This window comes from Scardinius erythrophthalmus (assembly GCF_964197995.2).
Source record: "Scardinius erythrophthalmus genome assembly, chromosome: 5".
Lineage (NCBI taxonomy): Eukaryota > Metazoa > Chordata > Actinopteri > Cypriniformes > Leuciscidae > Scardinius > Scardinius erythrophthalmus.
Window position 1 is genome coordinate 48,691,329 of NC_138225.1, and position 12,264 is coordinate 48,703,592.

Genomic DNA, 12,264 nt, shown 5'->3' on the forward strand with positions numbered 1-12,264 from the left:
ATTTACTTGTCTAATGATAGCTGCCGAAACTTAAGTACTAATAATTAATATTAACCCTCTGGGCACTAAGCTCTTTTTGGTCCGTTTTCATCTGTGTGTAACGTATGTGTGTGTGTGCGGCTGTATGCTTAACGTCAAATTAAAAGAGCACATTCATATAAAACGTTGATTGACTGACTTGAAACTAACGTTAACGTTACCTTTGAATTAAGCGGTTGCGTGACATTCATGTTAATACTAGGCATAAATGGCATTATAAAACCCCAATTTGACCTCCAGGTGGGCATTCCGTCATGTGAAAACTATGAAATAACCATCCAGTGAGTTTAGTCCAGTTTAAGTTAATTAATTTTAAGATAATTTAGTTTACTTCCATTCACATTGAAAAGTTGCCACCAAAACCTTTACAAAACCTCTAATCAAGATTAAAAGCCTAAAGCCTAAACTTACAGCTAAACTTTTCCCGGAGACACTAAACCATTTCTATAAAGTAAATATTCAACGGAAGCGTGTTATTTACATGAAAGAATGTGTCAGAAACATTTTTATGTACTAGTTGTGTAATTTTGGGGACTAAACTTACCCGAAATTAGCAAAAACAACAGTGAGAGACGGAGTTGCTGCTTTTCGTCAGTTGAGCTCCCCGCCCGTTTCCATGGTAACTCCAGTTCAAATCTGGTTCAAATGCAACTTGTATACAAATCTAGTGATTGTAAACTAATGTTAAGAAGCACACATTTGTTAACAAGTGTACTTAACATTATGAGAATGTTCAGCAAATAACATGTTCCCAGAACGTTTTGATAGCTTAAATATAACAGTGTAGAGTCGACAACATGTGTTATTTTTCTTTTTTTATATTTTTTACATCTCAAAACAATGTTCAATTCAAAGATATCGACTTTATTATGCCTATTAATATGTACAATATATTTTAGTTTGCTTGGGATTAATATTAGATCACTGTTAGTACGGTATTGGACGTTTGTGTATTTTTCAAAAATAATTCTAATAAATAAAAGTAGGAAAATGACTAATTCTAAAAAAAGTATAAAAAGCTGGGCCTGTGGAAAGGTTATCATATTATAATTAACTTATATTAACCCCATTAACAATTTAGTATAGGTATGGTTTTGCCCACCCAGATGGTACCAATATCTGGTCTGGCCCATGGACTATACATGTGTTCTTGTTCAAGACGCCACTTTACATAGCTTTACATTGTGTGTACGTTACAATAGGGAAGAAAAGACTATGACAACTTCTGTTTCATGCCGATTAGAAAAAACATTTCTATGATAACCATAGTTTCCGCAATGGAATTATTTTATTTATTTATGCTAGAATACTCTTTATTTATTGCATGTCTAGGGCCATAGGGTGGTACTACAACTAAATGACCCAACAACTTTAATTAAAACATCAAAATATGAGAAAAATATTTTATGTTTTTGAAATATTTTAAAAATGAGGGAAGAACAAAACACTTAACTTGGTAAAATGATTTGGCATTAAAAGGCTAACTACAGTTACAGTACAAAACAAAATGCATACAAAAACAAAAAGCTCATTGACTACACATCAATTATTAATATTTCGTTGATCCTCTCTTTATTTTTTTTATATATATTTTTTTTATGTGTTCATAATTTCTTTGTATGACAGTCTGGCCAAAAATTATGTCTGGATATTATCACAAATAAACACTTGACTCCAAGCACAACTACGCAATATGCTTACAAAATCATTAACAATTTAAAAAAAAATATTTGAATAAAGGGTGAAGATGCCAGTTTTCCTTGGCCGGACATCACTTTTGGCCACAAATGTATGTGTATTATTTCTGTATATTTATATTTTATGTGTATGTGCACATTTTATATGTGTATATTATTTGGTTGATCATTCAGCCTATTTTTTTGTATGTTGTTTGCACCAGAATTTCCCACACCTCCAAAACTGCAATTTAACTATGGCTATTTGTGTATGATAACACTTTGTTAAATGATATGATCTTTTGAAATTATTTAGATTTTCAGATGTAAGGTAAATGGTAAAAATCTTTTACAGTTAATACAGTTATTACCCAAATCTATATATGCTCAGATCAATAATGCATGATGTCAGAGTGTGTTGCCTCATGTGCTTATATGGATTACATCAGAGTTAGATCAATTGCCTGATTTTGATATGCACCCTCCTCCATGTTTTTGTTTTAGGGATTGTACAGCAAGCTCTTTAAGTACTGAGTCTTGTGCCATAGTCTACATGCCAACACCTGCTGCCTGCTCTAACAAACAAACAAACAAACAAACAAAAAGCCATGAGAAAGATTGATTTTACACATCTCTTAACTGGGATGGCCTTTGTGTTTGTTTTTTTTACCAGGCATGTGTAGGGCTGATGAAGTGTTTGGTTTAATAAGAGTGGTAGATTAGAGTATCAGTACTCGCTGTTTCACTAAATTGATCCCACTGAGTAAACACTTAGGGAAAAGTGATTGATTTCACACCTTATATTTCTACCTGTACAACTCATGTGTGGATGTGTGAGTGTGTTTACATTTTTTTTCCTTCTATGACTCATTAGTTCACCCAAATTTTTACATTTTTTGTCATCATTCGCTCATGTTGTGCCAAACCCATATGATTTTCTTTATAAAATTAATATAATAAAATATTATAAACTGTTATATTTATTTATAACTTGCTTTCAGCCTTTGTTTTGACTATCCCGAATCCCTAAAATTAAAAGAGTCCTTTATGAAGGAGAAAAAAGGAATAGGAATGCTTCAAAGATTGTAAATTACTATAACATCCTAATGTATTAAATAGTACCCTTGCATGTAGTATATGCAAAAAAGTTAAATAAAAAAAACTGACTATTATTATGAAATAATATTATTTTATTATTTCATATGTGAGGCTTTACGCGGTTAGCCATATTATGTTTTTGTCCAATGTTTAGTGAAGTTTGGATTTTACCATGACCTATTAACGGGATAGTGATAGTGCATCCTGAAAGGAAAATTAAGTAATAATTTACTCACCCTGGTGTTGTTCTAATGCCATATGCCCTTCTTTATTTTATGGGCCACAAAAGGAGATTATCATTATTTTTTTAAGTTCAGTTCGCGCTCGTCCATATAGCAGAGAATAGTCTGTTCACTAGAAATCCCCAAAAAGTATCTGTTTATTTTCTTCACTGAGTCAAATATCACCGGACTGGAATTATGTTTGTCTGATGACAGTCAGAATGACAACTGACGGATGTGAACGCGATAACTTCTTGTTATGACGAACACAACGGATATACACTCACCTAAAGGATTATTAGGAACACCTGTTCAATTTCTCATTAATGCAATTATCTAATCAACCAATCACATGGCAGTTGCTTCAATGCATTTAGGGGTGTGGTCCTGGTTAAGACAATCTCCTGAACTCTAAACTGAATGTCAGAATGGGAATGAAAGGTGATTTAAGCAATTTTGAGCATGGCATGGTTGTTGGTGCCAGACGGACTGGTCTGAGTATTTCACAATCTGCTCAGTTACTGGGATTTTCAGGCACAACTATTTCTAGGGTTTACAAAGAATGGTGTGAAAAGGGAAAAACATCCAGTATGCGGCAGTCCTGTGGGCGAAAATGCCTTGTTGATGCTAGAGGTCAGAGGAGAATGGGCCGACTGATTCAAGCTGATAGAAGAGCAACTTTGACTGAAATAGTTTGAAGCAAAGTATTTGTGAAGCCACAACACGCACAACCTTGAGGCGGATGGGCTACAACAGCAGAAGACCCCACCGGGTACCACTCATCTCCACTACAAATAGGAAAAAGAGGCTACAATTTGCACGAGCTCACCAAAATTGGACAGTTGAAGACTGGAAAAATGTTGCCTGGTCTGATGAGTCTCGATTTCTGTTGAGACATTCAGTATTAGTAGACATTGGTAGAGTCAGAATTTGGCGTAAACAGAATGAGAACATGTATCCATCATGCCTTGTTACCACTGTGCAGGCTGGTGGTGGTGGTGGTGTAATGGTGTGGGGGATGTTTTCTTGGCACACTTTAGGCCCCTTAGTGCCAATTGGGCATCGTTTAAATGCCACGGCCTACCTGAGCATTGTTTCTGACCATGTCCATCCCTTTATGACCACCATGTACCCATCCTCTGATGGCTACTTCCAGCAGGATAATGCACCATGTCACAAAGCTCGAATCATTTCAAATTGGTTTCTTGAACATGACAATGAGTTCACTGTACTAAAATGGCCCCCACAGTCACCAGATCTCAACCCAATAGAGCATCTTTGGGATGTGGTGGAACGGGAGCTTCGTGCCCTGGATGTGCATCCAACAAAGCTCCATTAACTGCAAGATGCTATCCTATCAATATGAGCCAACATTTCTAAAGAATGCTTTCAGCACCTTGTTGAATCAATGCCACGTAGAATTAAGGCAGTTCTGAAGGCGAAAGGGGGTCAAACACAGTATTAGTATGGTGTTCCTAATAATCCTTTAGGTGAGTGTATTCACCTCAGAGAAGAAGATACATGGGTTGTGTTTCATGTCACGTTTTTTATTTAATCTTGATTTCTTACAACTTGTGTGCTTTTTCTGGGTGAGACGGAATAAACTGCAGCGCAGAGAAGACCAACGGCTAAGTTCAAGAATTTTGTTAAATAAAACAGTACATTTCGGTTTGTTTTTCACCAAACCCTATCATATACCCCCAGAACACTTGGAATATATATCCAAAGCGACTTACAAATGGGAACAATAGTCTGCTAAATGATTAAATGTAAATGTGAATATGAAGACCTCTGATGCAAAAGCCTCTAAAAGCCACCTATGTCAAAAATGAGATAATAATATTGAGTGAATGCTCTCCGCACATAGTATACGTTCATCAAATACTTTCACTTCTAACTCACTAAATCCCAGCCTCAGCTCATTCAGAAATGTCGGTACTTAGGTAGAAACCTATATATAGGAGCCTGATAAAAATGTAAATATTAAAGAAAAACGTTAGACGGACTTAGAGGCTTTTGCATCTGAAGCCTTCATATATATATATATATATATATATATATATATATATATATATATATATATATAGCACTTGTCCCATGGGATCATTCTGTGATAGTTTTGCATATTTTTTAAAAAGCTTGATGCTGGTGAGAATTTTTTTTTCTAAAATTGCTACTTTTGTGGTCCATAAAAGAAAAAGGTTCTAATATGTACCATTTAGGTACTAATGTACACTTTTAGTACAAATATGTACAGTACCTTTAAGGTACTAATATGCACACTTTAGGGATACAGCCTCAGTGACAGCTTTTATATCTCTTTAAAACCATTCTCGGCTAGATTAACTCATTTATTGCGAACAGAATCAAATCAAGCCCCAGAAACAGTCTGAACTCCTCTAAAAGCAGCAGTATCTGTAAGTGTTGTGCATTGTGTGTGTTCCAGACGAGTGCGGTGCTGTGTTCAGGTGGATGTGCTCTGCTGGCGGTCAGCTCCCTGCTGGCCATCATCACCATCTTCCTGCCCGGTGGAGCCTGGGAGAGGAGGATCTGCACATTGGCAGGATACATGCAGATGGCTGCAGGTTAGTGTCCGGCTTACTATCTGACCTCTGATCAGCTCTTAAACGCCAACCCTTAGAGGAACCATGCTGAGTAGCATTACATGACTGATCCTAGTCAGTTAAACCCTAATCCGAGCTTGAGACGGGACCCCCATAGACCATCTGAGGTAGGCCTATACTGCACACAGAAATGCAGAGAGCTTACCAAAATCTATGCAAGACTTGTAAAACCCCAAAATATCTCTTTCCCACACTTCTCTTTGAAGAATGGCTTGACTTTTCCCTTTGATACACACACAACAGCAGAGATCTTCAGAAAGGAGCAGAGACCTTCCTTCTCTCACCTCCCGCTCAAGTATCATGTGATAAACTCTGGAGCTCTGCTAACTGCTTTGGGCGTGACATCTGAATTCTGTTGTGTTCACATTTGAAATGTATTGTTCACTTTTTGGCAGAGCAGGGGAGGAATGATACAATTTGATATGCCGTGATATGAAGCACTTTAAGCTGAATTTAGGTGCTGTTTCATATTAGAAATGCAAAGATTCATGTTTCACCTTCATTAAATTGCATGAAGGAGTTTATTCAAACACTATTTGCAATCCAGATCCCTTCTGGGGAAAATAACTGGTTAAGCTGGTTTCTGCAATATGGTTGCTGGTCCAAGGTGGTCTGCCAGTTCAAACCAACCTATCTAAAGGCTGTGGCACATCAAGCCAAAGTTGGGCCAGTGTTCTACAGTTCTACACGGTCAGCACAATAGGCACCCTGTTGGCGGCTTTTTGTCCAGTTGAGCATGTTGAATCGTTGTTGGGCAGTAAATCTTTCTGGTGTGCGTTTTCCACACAACAACGTCACTTGCTGTTTAACTACCATAGTACGATGCATCGTTGAAGAAATCAACTAGCTCAAGGATGGGCAACTTCGGTCCTAGAGGGCCACTGTCAGAGTTTAGCTCCAACCCTGAAAAAAATCACCTGCCTGTAACTTTCTAGTAATCCTGAGGAGCTCGATTAGCTTGTTCAGGTGTGTTTGATTAGGGTTGGAGCTAAACTCTGTAGGACATTGGCCCTCCAGGACCGAAGTTGCCCATCCCTAAACTCGCTAGTCTTTACTGTTTCCCGACCACACACATTGGTTAATGATGTTACGCAGGTGGTGGAATAATAACTTCTTTTAATGAATCTGTTTGATATTGAATTAATGCTAGATGTCTTGCTGTAAATTGCAGACATGGTATTTGAGGGCTAATTCTCTTTTTTTCTCAGTTATTTTGCTTTACTTCCAGATTCAATCATAGGCTCGTTCTTATGTACTAGAGCATGTACGCACATGCACACTCTTCAAAAACGGTACTTTAAATCTCTTGACAAACTAAAAGACAGAAATTACATCTGTATGTATTCGAAATAAAAGATATAGATTGTAAATTACATCTGTATGTATTCGAAATAAAAGATATAGATTGCACTGAATGTCAGCTTGCTTATTTTGCTCAAGATAAGGATTTAGTAAGTCCATGTCATTTAAACAAGAAACACTATGCGCCCTACCACACCTCAAAAGTTCAACTTAGTGAACCAGTGCACGAGAAAAAAAGAGAAATTGATAAAAGCAAGCAAAGAATGAAGTCAAGATTGCACACATTGTTGAGCATTCCAAGATGCAAATATTTACGTAACAACATGGCCGTCTGGAATGAAGAAAGTAAAGACCAACATGATATATATTTAAAATGGTATGCAAGCTCTGCTTTGTTTAGTTCAATATCCACAATCTGAGTTTTGGTTTCCCTTTTTGGATGACTAATACAGACAGCGGCCACCTGCTGATATAGACAGTTATTTCCTCTCATGCAGGCACACAATGTCTGTGCTTGTTGGCCATTGGCTGTTGTCTTTGCAGTGTGTTCAAGTGCAACTTTTTGTCCGCAAACGCAGGCGACGTGAGACGACAACAAAGTCAGCTTTCGTCTGCAATAGTTCTTTGATGTCGGTTTGGTGTGTCATGGGCTTAAAATAATCTACCTGGCTGACTTCAACCCCACCAGCTGGTAGTCCAGCCAGTCAACTAATCTGGACCAGCTTGGACCAACAATTGACTATAAATAATTGTTTGGATCAGCTAGAAACCATCAGAGGCGAGATTTTGCAGGGTTGGCTTGCAAAAATGTGAATTTAATTAATGATTTTGGTTGCTATTTCCGAGACATTTCATTTAAGGCCAATTCACACTGCACAGACAAACGCAAACAAACACGTTTGTTGGGTTTTGTTGGATCGGTGTGTTACCTCTGTCGGTGTCTGTTGGCTTGGGTCAGGATTTGTTTGCAGTGTTTGTTGGTGTCTGTTGGGGCAGTGTTTATATGTAATTTTTCATAAAATTCTAAATCCAACGGCAGACTTGTTTGTTGGTGTTTGTTGGTGTTTGTTGGCGTTTGTCTGTGCGGTGTGAATTGGCCTTTATACACACACCCTCCACCATGATTATGCAGATATTTTCTGAACATGGAGAATTTTCAGACTAAACAGCCCATCCATCTAAACACACTTTGTTGCAGTGCACATCAGTCACAAAAGCTAAATTATTAAATAAAGAAAGAAGTGTTTGCTCTCAATGCAGGTTGCTAGGCAACAACCACCGGCTGAATGCTGTGATGGTACGATGAGGGCACTCGAAGATTTACTGGCCACAGTAAAAAGACAATTACAGCCCTTTAACACAGGTCAGCGGTTCAGGGGTGGCACATGCCTCGTGCAGCGCTGGCTTTCATTCAACAGGCGAATACAGTGACAGTGACATGATGTGAAGGCCAAGTATGGTAACCCATACTCAGAATTTGTCCTCTGTATTTAACCCATCCAAGTTAGTACACACACATAGGAGTAGTGAGTAGTAAACACACACACTCAGAGCAGTGGGCAGCCATTTTACTGTGGCGCCTGGGGAGTGATTGGGGTTTTGGTGTCTTGCTCAGTCATTTCCTGCAGTTATTGAGAATCGAACCCACAACCTTCTGGTTACCAGTCTGACTTTTATAGTTTTATATACTTATATATACTTTTATATACTTCTTTATACTTAACAACACCATACTGTATCTACTTGCACAAAAGCAATGACAAGCACTCATACTAAATAAATGTTTATATGCAAGATACATGTATATTGGGAGCACTGATTTCCAATTTGTCCTTGATATTTTTTGAGGCCTTGGAAGGTTTTATTGGATGTGGGAATTCTGTATATTTAAATGCTTGTTTTAATTAAGCCTTTGGGCTCTACATTGATCATTACAGAGAAACCTTAAATAATTTTAAAATAAGTGCCTCGCACTGATTTATTTCCCTGTTCTAATTAGAAAGTAATGATATTTCCATAAAACTACTGTAATAATGGAGAATGTAAAAGGGCACAGGCTATAATGGACTGCATTGGTATTCTCTAAGCATTGACTGAAGCATCTTTTCAAGGGTAAGACACTAATTCAACCTCATCTCAGATAGATGCCTTCATCCAAACAAACATGGCGTGTTCTTAACAACAAGAGGCTTTCAGCAAGTTTTCGTTCTAAAATGTTTGCCGAATAACCTTTTTGAAGAAAGTTTTCTGCTGTAGTGAGAGAAAGTTTAGAAATTAATAAGCCTCTGAAGTTTGTGCATGTTTGCATGAAGTCGAAAAACATATAGTTGATGAATTTTAATATTTCATGTGCTGTTTTGCTCAATGAAAAGCGTTCTCTCATCATTGCTTTTAAAGTAAAGCTTATTTTCCGTCAGGCAGACTGTCAAACTGAAATAAACTACAGTATAAAACAGATGTAATTCGACTATAATGCTCCAGCTCAGTGATTCCCATCCAGGGGTCTGTGTACCTTAGGAGGGGGTTTTGAATTCACCGTTAGGTCTTTTTCAGGAAACGTTTCTCTATAATGGCCCCCTTAACTTTTAAACCTTATGAAAGACAAACAAGCTCAGCTGTCTTATTATAGGGAGCTACTTCATGAATCTTTTTTCATGGACAGTATCGGTTATTTTGTGTGAGTTATATAAAAATAATGCCAATCAAGACCATAGGCTGGCATTATGCAAATTTGTTGCAAACCTACGTACGTTCACGCAGAAGAAAGACTGGAATTACTGACGACTCATTTCAGGCATTTCATAATCGGTTGTTTCTTTTGAGAGACAGACAATAAGGCAATTTGCCTTGCATTTTGATCTTTGAAACTTTGCAGGCCTTCTACATTCACAAACAGCAATATTAAACTATTATTGTTATAAAGTGGTTTGACATCAATTTTCAGAAGTGGCATGAGTGCTTTGTTTATGCAAAAAAAAAAACCCACTTTACTTGCAAAATATTAATCTTAAATTAGTGTCTCGCATTAACACGTATGCGTCATGGTACTCTCGTGAATGCAGGTTGGAGATGAATATTTTCTAAATAAAATAGTGGTTATGTTTTTTGGGGGGGTTTTCACAAACAAAGCACTCGCGTCGCTTCATTAAAATTGAGCTTAATCCACTGGAGTCACATGGATTACTTTAATGATGTATTCACTACCTTTCTGGCGGTTGAAAGTGGTAGTTGCGTAGCTGTTAGTGGAGGGGCAGAAAGCTCTCAGTTTTCATCAAAAATATCTTAAAAAGACTCAAAAAGTCTTACAGGTTTGGAATGACATGAGGATGACATAATTTTCACTTGTGAGTGAATGAACCCTTTAGTGAACTAGATAGTGTTTTGAAATAATACATTTTTAAAGAATTTTTTTTTTTTTTTATTTCAGACATGACTTGGCCTTCATAGACTTGAAACTTAACTTGGACTCTTTATAAATAACTTATAAACATGTCTTCTCTGTTGATCAAGATTTATTATTGGTTGTCTACCGATGTATCAGATTGTCTTTCCTCTGTGCCTGTGTTTCCTGAATCCAGATTAATTATTGAAAATCACACTACACCTGCCTCATATGAAATCCTTCTTGCACTGATGCAATATAAACCATCTCATAAACGTTGGAGAGTCTGCCGCTTTGTCTACATTATGTCCCGCACAAGGGTAAGAAAAACAACTCCGTCTGGTTTGCAAACTCAATGTAATTTTAGAGCAGTGCACATAATAAGAAATTTTACATTCTGGTGTGTTCACTTTTTTCCCCCCTCTGTGTCTTTATAAACGGGTTATTTTATAGCTAAAATATGGATGCGAAGATCACAGGAGAGAGTGTTTGTTTGCTGATGTGAAATGAGGGAACGAAAGCATAATGGCCCTGTGAAAACAATGAAGGTATTATGCAGAGGAAATGATAGCAGAGCTGCATTTAATTTAATGATGGCAACTTCACAGTTATTCACAACAAACAAGAGCCTCTTTTGGCACTTGATGACTCGTGTGTGTGTGTGTGTGTGTGTGTGTGTGTGTGTGTGTGTGTGTGTGTGATTGTTAGCATTATGATATATACATGATGCAAATTAAGTTTTAAGAAGTAATTTGCTTTGAAACAAACTTGAGTAAACAATGTAAGAGTGAGTGGAGAGAATATTGAATCAGTCAGTGACCTTTCTCTCACTCTTTTGTTGAGTCCCTGATAAATTTACGCCCTTCTTCAATGCCGAACTTGTAAGACATCTGAGAGAATTCGCCTTGACTCAAAACTGAAAAGGTAAAAAGAAACGATAAATGATGCAAGATGTTTACAGAAATATCTTGATGGAAATATTGAGTTGCGTGATCTGCTTTCCTCAGGATGTTATTTTTAGTTGAGCCGTTTTATGGATGTCCGTCTGCCCTCCTGTGTGAAATGAAATAGACGGCCACAGAACACAGTGTCCAGTGAGTGTCAACCAGGGATGGATGGTCTGTCTGTGTTTATGTGTGTGTGTGTGTGTGTGTGTGTGTGTGTGTGTGCCTACTTAACCAAATTTTGACAAACTTGACAAAAGTGAGCTAAACCTGACAAAATGTCAAAATGTGTTAGGTTATAGTGTTTATTCCCAGCTGTATGAAACAATAGAAGTCAATGGAACATTTACCATTTAGCTAGCCAAGTAAATGTGTGTGTATGTGTGTGCTATATTTTGGGTACAAATTTGTATCCAGAAGTGACCAAAACCTGACAAAATCTCCAAAAACCTCACTTATGTAAATATGGTATAAAAATAAAGTAATTAAAGTTTTTTTTTTTTTTATGGAAAAATGCAGAAAGTTTTCTGTGATGGGTAGGTTTAGGCTTAGTGTAAGGGGATAGAATAGTTTGTACAGAATAAAAAACATTATGTCTATGTAATGTCCCCATTTAGATAAGTAGATCTTATCTCTTATCAATCTCTTTCCCTCATTCATTTGACAGGGTTTTTGTTTCTGTGCTGGACTAAAGCTCCAGTCGAGTCTTGTACTCAAGCACTCAGTCATGGATGCCAATATTTCTGCCTTCATCTCAAGAATTAAACATGTGAACTTTAATGATTTCACACTTAGCCTAACCCTACCTAAGTCATTTTTTGGTCACTACATTGTTTGTATACAGTATTTTGCCTTATTTTGTGGGTTTAATGAACTAAATATAATTCGAAATTGTGTAAAAAAAAGTAGGGATGCACCAATATTTCAAGTGTGGCCGATAATGATAATTATATGATTACGCTAATAATAATTTTCATG

The 12,264-nt window shown here is 37.1% G+C and overlaps 1 protein-coding gene across 1 annotated transcript in view; it reads left to right on the forward strand.

Annotated features, from left to right (window-relative positions):
* lhfpl7 (LHFPL tetraspan subfamily member 7) overlaps window positions 1-12,264 on the forward strand; it is a 161,498-nt gene that overhangs the window by 48,516 nt on the left and 100,718 nt on the right. The window contains exon 2 of the mRNA XM_081365647.1: window positions 5,481-5,619. Coding sequence (XP_081221773.1) covers window positions 5,481-5,619 — 139 coding nt within the window. The remainder of the gene's footprint in view (window positions 1-5,480; window positions 5,620-12,264) is intronic.